Below are 6,631 nucleotides of genomic sequence, written 5' to 3' on the forward strand. Positions count from 1 at the left end.
GCAAGCAGTAAAAGAAATTTCCCTAGCAACGGGGTCAAAGAGTGGGTGAAATTTTCCTAACAACGGGGAGCAAGAAATGTGGTAAATTTCCATAGCAACGGGAAGCAATTAGAGGATGAAATTTCCCTATCAACGGGGGCAGGAAGTGTGGGAAATTTCCATAGCAACGATTGGCAAAGTGTGAAGAAAATTTTCCTAGCAACGGGAATAATCAGTGGGGGAAATTTCCCTAGATTCGGTGTAAGCAGTGGAAGAAATTTCCGTAGCAATGAGGGGCAAGAAAAGGGGGAAATTTCCGTAGCAATGAGGGGCAAGAAAAGGGGGAAATTTCCGTAGCAACGAGGGGAATGGAGTGGGAGAAATTTCCCTAGCAACGAGGGCAAGCAGGAGTGGAAACTTCCCTAGCAACCGGAAGCAAGCAGTTAAGGAAGTTTCCATTACAACGGGGGAAAGAAGTGGGAAGAATTTTCCTTGCAATGTGGGAAGAAGTGGGTGAAATTTCTTCAGCCACGGGTGCAAGAAGTGGGAAAATATTCATAGCAATGGGGGGGGCAAGCAGAAAGGGATATTACCCTAGCAATGAAAGGCAAGTGGAAAGTGAAATTTGCCTAGCAACGGGTACAAGAATTGGTAAAATTTACCTAGCAACGGGGCAAGCAGTGAAGGAAATTTCCCTAACAAGGGGAAGGGCATGTAGTGGAGGAAATTTCCATAGCAACGGGGGGCAAGCAGTGGAAGAAATTTCTTTAGCAACGGGGGCCAAGAAGTGGGGGAATTTTCCCTACCAACGGGGGCAAGCAGTAAAAGCAATTTCCCTAACAACTGGGTCAAAGAGTGGGTGAAGTTTACCTAGCAACGGGGGGCAAAACGTGTGGGAAATTTCCCTAGCAACGAGGGAAAAGAATGGAGGAAAATTTCCCTAACAATGGGGTGCAAGCAGTGGAAGAAATTACCCTAGCAACTGGGGGCCAGTAGTGGGGGAAATTACCTAACAATGGAAAACAAGCAGGTGTAGAAATTACCTTAGCAAGAGGGGAGATGAGTGGGGGAAATTTCCCTAGCAACGGGGGCAAGGATTGGGGGAAATTTCCCTAACAAGGTGGGGCAAGGAGTGTGGAAATTTCTCTAGCAACGGAGGACAAGCAGTGGGGGAAATTTCTTTAGCAACGATGGGCAAGGAGTGAAGAAAATTTTCCTAGCAACGGGGGGCAAAGAAAGGGGGAAATTTCTTCAGCAACGATGTGCAAAAAGTTAGGGAAATTTCCCTAGGCACGGGGGGTTGGAAGTGGTGAAATTTCCCTAGCAACGAGTAGGGCAAGTAGTGGAGGAAATTTCCACAGCAACGGGGGCAAGAAATGGGGAAATTTCCTTGGATACTGGGGTCAAGCAGTAACGGAAATTTTCATAGCAACAGGTCCAAAGAGTGGTAGAAATTTCCCTGGCAATGAGGGGAAGTAGTGGGGAAGATTTTCCTAGCAATGGGGATTCCCATTGGGGGAAATTTCCTTAGCAACAAAAGGCAAACATTGGGGAAAATATACTAGCAAGGGGGGTCATGCAGTGGGGAAACTTCCATAGCAACGAAGGGCAAGGAGTGGAAGAAATTTCCCTAGTAAAGAGGTCAAGCAGTGGAAAAATTTTCTTAGCGACGGGAGCAAGTAATGGTGGAAATTTCCCTAGCAACGGGAGGGAAGGAGTGGAGTAAATTTTCCAAGCAACGGTGGGCAAGAAGTGAAGGAAATTTTCATAGCAACGAGGGGGAAGCAGTGGAGGAAATTTTCCTGGCAACGGGGGGCAAGCAGTGGAAGAAATTTCTTTAGCAACGGGGGCAAGAAGTGAAGGAAATTTTCCAAGCAACGGGGGCAAGAAGTGGAAGACATTTCCCTAGCAACAGGGAGAAAGAAGTGGGAGAAATTGTCCTTGCAACGGGGGAAGGATGATGAGTCTCCAAGGAGGCTTTACCAAGTTTCCCTGTTATCTTTGCCTTTGGGACAGCAAGGACACTGCAGCACACTACAAGTGGAAGCACTGGCCATAATGGACCGAATTTCTATGGGGAGGCACAATGTCAAGTGTGAGCCACTAGTGGACCTCAGAAGGTGTTGTTCTCACCATTGCACATAAAATTTGGTCTTACGAAACAATTTGTCACAGCCCTTGATAAGGAATCTGCAACCTTCAAGTTCCTTCGAGACTTCTTCCCTGAGCTGTCTGAGGCAAAAGTCAAAGCTGGTATCTTCATTGGACCACAAATAAAGAGGATCCCGGAGTGCACAGAATTCTCCAAAAAGCTCAGTAGGAAGGAAAAAAAAGATTGGGGCAGCTTTGTCGCAGTGTTTGGGGGCTTTTCGGGCAATCAAAAGGACAAAAATTATGTGAAACTGGTTGAGGCTCTGGTGACGAACTATAGCAAAATGGGCTGCAGGATGTCCCTGAAAGTCCATATCCTTGACGCTCATCTTTATAAATTCAAGAAGAACAGGGGATCATACTCAGAGGAGTAAGGCGAGCACTTCCACCAAGATATACTGGACTTTGAATGCCGCTCTCAAGGAGTGTATAACGAAAAATTGATGGGAGACTTTATCTAGGGCTTGATACGTGAAAGTGATTTACATTACAGTCGCAATCTTGAAAAACTACTCACTGCTAAACATGTTTTTATAACTTAAGTATAAATACATGTAAATCTTGATTCAAATGTGGTTTTATTCAGACCTTGTGTAAATAAAAATGTGCAATTTTTCCAGTTTTTACGTATAAAATAAGCTAATTTCTAAATTTCATTATCCAAGTCACAAAAGCAAAGTTTAAAGGAAATAATGGCCATTTTTTGTACTTTAACAACATAAGCAATTAAGAAATAGCACATATTATCAAAGAACAAAATTCGTGTTACATAGCGAAATTAATCTATTCGTTCTTCATATTACCAATATTATTCATACTATTCTAATTTCACAATCCTAGAGGGCGCCTACTGTTACAAATTTCTAAAAGTTATTTAATATTTATGTTATAATTCGTAGTGATTTGAGTTTTAAAAACACAGTAATAACTGTGTATGGTAGGTTAAAGTTTTAACTTAGAGTTTAGTAGTGTAAATTTTACTACAATGTTAAAATAGTTACCTTAGGCTTAGGTATATTTTACCCTACTGGCAAATTGTAAAACAGGATGTGTGCATTTTTTTTATTCAGTAAATACATTTTAAAAACTAATATATTGTTTCTTGGTGTTTTAAGTTCAACTTATACTGTCATAACTTATAGATACAGAGAGGTTGTAAATCAGGTTAATTACGTGATATTATTAATCTTACGTATAATGTTAGCTCTAATAAGTTATTAAGTTCTATATCTAGAAGAAATTTCTATTAAAGGTAAACTTTAGTATGAAAACAAAGAAGTGATCAAAAATAATATTGCTTATTAAACTTTAGGCTTAACATTAATAGTGTTAACAATAGGCTACTAGTACTAAGTATTAAGTATTTATTTTTCAGGCTATAAGTATAAATACAATGATTATGGCTTACTATAGGTGATAAGCATTCTTGGTTTGTAATGGGTTTAATAAGTGGGTTTTATTTCGGAATTTGGAACTGGCATGTACTTTTAAGTAATAAAGATGTGCAATTCTTATGTAGAGTTTGTAGGTTGAAGGAGAAGTTGAAAACTATCCTAATCAAATTATAGACAATAGGTAAAAAGAAGCGTGGACTGTGGGAAATGACAGTAGGATTTCAGAAGGAGTTTTAGCTTTTACAAACAAGGGATACATCTAACAATGACATTCAGAAGCTGTAAAGGGTACTAATAGAATACAAAATAGCAAATTTAATTATAATGAGTCTATCCTGATGAGCAGCAAGTTTCAGTTCTTGGCTTCTTCATATGAAGAACTATTGAAGGGAAGGAAAACCAAAGAATCAGAGAAGGATGTGGATGATAAGGCAGGTAGATAGAATAGTCTAGGGCAGTGATGGCGAACCTATAGCACGCGTGCCAGAGGTGGCACGCAAGGCCACGATTGCTGGCACGTGATAGGATTTCTGCATCTTTGCTAAGAAGTATGTAGCGAGCTAGGTAATTATGAGAGGTGTCATGACCTGAGAGCACTAGAGTTCAAGTACTTCGATTTTCAGGGCCTCCTCGTGGTGCAGAGGAGGCAATGCGCGTAAGTGTAGCTAACACTAGAACTAGGGATATTCCCGGTAGGATCGATGAGAAGGATTGGATATCGGTAAAGCCTGGGAAATCGTTGTTCCCAGTTTAATGCGCCTTAACTTCAGTCCTTGTCTCTACTTCGGGTTAGATTAATACTATAATATATCCCAGGGATATATTAGGGATATTATCCCTACAGGTTGCATGTCGAACCTTTTGAACGACGGGGGTGGCATCGTAAGCCATTATATCTATTCGTATTGGTCTTCAACCAGTATGAATAAATAATTATATCGGTTACTTATTATTCTGCAGTCATGAAGAATTATACAAAAACAGAAAACTTGTCATAAATCATTCTTTGTAATTTTATTGAAAATTTGAATATAATACAATCTAAATGCAGCTAAAAATGCAAAACATTATAAACTATTGATTAACTTGAGAATATTTTTCAACCAATCGTGTTTAGTTTTAAATTTTGCACTCCACATTATCATGGCATTAAAAAAGCTACGTTAACGAAACGGGCCAATTTAATTTGTTTAAATATTTAACTGTTCTTTGTTTAAGTAAATTTTTAAAAGTTTGTTTCATTAAACTTTACTTTTGTGTGTTTAAGTTATACCAAAAATGAATGCAAAGAAGGCAAAGCTAATGGATAGTGGACGATTATTTCAAGAAAATTGGACAAAATTATGTGGAACCATTGAACGCAACGGAAAAGCGTTATGTATTTTATGTGGTGAAAGTGTTGTGTGTCGTACTTCAAGTGTCAAACGGCATTTTGAAACCAACCACAAAAATGTTGCTGAACTTGATGAAACAGAAAAGGAGGAATTTCTTGCAAACGAACTGAGGAAATAGCATTCTCAATGTATTAATCTTGGATACTTTCTTTCTAAACCTAATCATTTGACGAAGGCCAGCTTTCAAATTTCATTATGTATCGCTAAACATGGTAAGTCTCTATCTGATGGAGATTTCATAAAAACGACTATGTTAGCTAGAAGTGATTCCCTTTTTAGTGATTTTTCAAATAAACGTGAAATTTTACAAAGAATCTGTGAGGTACCACTTAGCAGAAATACCGTGAAAGATCGTATCTTACGTATGGCAAATGATGTCAATCAACAACTCAGTACTGATTTACAAAAGACTTCTTGTTACTCCATGTGTTTGGATGAGAGTACGGATATAAATAATCATGCAAGGTTAGCAGTAACTTTGCGTTATGCTGTTGGTGACTCCATTAGGGAAGAATTGGTGAAACTTATTTCTTTACCCGGAAGAACACAAGGAGTAGATATTTACAATGCTGTGATGGAATGTTTTTTGACACAAAGTATTAAGCCCGAAAAGACAATTTCGATCACTAGTCATGGAGCACCATGTATGGTTGGGTCAACATCTGGTTTTATAAAGTTGTTTGAGAACAAAATAAAATATCAAGTCATCCAGTTTCATCAAGAAGCTCTTTGTGCAAAAGAAAGTAGCAAAAAATTAGATGATATACTCAAAGATGTTACAAAAATGGTGAATTACATTATGACTCGTGCGCTTCATTTTCGTCAGTTTCAAACACTTCTTGATGAGGTTCAAGCACAATATAGTACTTTAATTATGTATAACAATGTCCGATGGTTGAGCAGAGGACGTTTTCTGGAAAGATTTATTGCTTGCTTGAACGAAATTAGATTTTTTATGCATGAAAAAGGACAAGGCTTTCCACAGCTCTCTGATTTGGCTTGGCTTAATAACCTCATGTTCTTTACAGACTTTATATCACACTTCAATGCACTGAACACAAAACTACAAGGAGTAGGAAAAACAGCAGAAAGAATGTTCTGTGATATAAAGGCATTTGAGAGAAAATTGCAAGTTTTTGAAAAAGACATCGAAGGTGGGGAACTCAAATATTTTCCAAATCTGAAAATGCATTTCGAAAACTCGACAACATTTACGGACTGTTTCTTAAGCAAACAGGAAGTCTCCAAAGAATTTTCAAGCATTATCGCGGTAGCGAAGGAGAATTTTAGTAACAGATTTATGCAGTTTCGAAAGATAGAAAAGAAAAACTTACCTTTCCCGATAAAACTGAATTTGAAAATCTCGATCTTTCCTGTTTACACTGGTTGGGTTTGAAAACTCTAGAAATGGAGCTGGTAGAATTTCAGGAAAACTGTACTTGGACTAATAAATTCTGTGCCCTGCGTAAAACACTTGAGAAAATAGAGTGTGGAAGGATCTTGGAAGAAAACGTTGCAAAGAGTTGTGAAAATGAAATTCTTAAAGTATGTAATTCTTTACCAATTAATTTTAAGTCAATGAAATTACTTGGAATAGCTCTTCTTACTTTGTTTGGATCATCTTACGCTTGTGAGCAGCTGTTTTCAACTTTGAATTTCATCAAATCAGACAAAAGAAACAAGCTTACAGATGAACTGAGTGCTGCATGTGTT

The 6,631-nt window shown here is 38.3% G+C and overlaps 1 protein-coding gene across 1 annotated transcript; it reads left to right on the top strand.

Annotated features, from left to right (window-relative positions):
• Positions 1-5,168: 5,168 nt before the first annotated feature.
• Positions 5,169-6,314, top strand: LOC143223922 (general transcription factor II-I repeat domain-containing protein 2A-like). Its single transcript, XM_076452396.1, has one exon. It carries the CDS (start codon positions 5,169-5,171, stop codon positions 6,312-6,314), a length of 1,146 nt encoding a protein of 381 aa, XP_076308511.1.
• The last annotated feature ends 317 nt before the right edge of the window (positions 6,315-6,631 follow it).

The sequence above is a fragment of the Tachypleus tridentatus genome, chromosome 8 (genome assembly GCF_004210375.1).
Source record: "Tachypleus tridentatus isolate NWPU-2018 chromosome 8, ASM421037v1, whole genome shotgun sequence".
NCBI classification, from domain to species: Eukaryota; Metazoa; Arthropoda; class Merostomata; order Xiphosura; family Limulidae; genus Tachypleus; species Tachypleus tridentatus.

Excerpts from the sequence above, each read along its gene's own strand:
- LOC143223922 (XM_076452396.1), top strand. The coding sequence starts at position 5,169 with ATGTTAGCTAGAAGTGATTCCCTTTTTAGTGATTTTTCAAATAAACGT.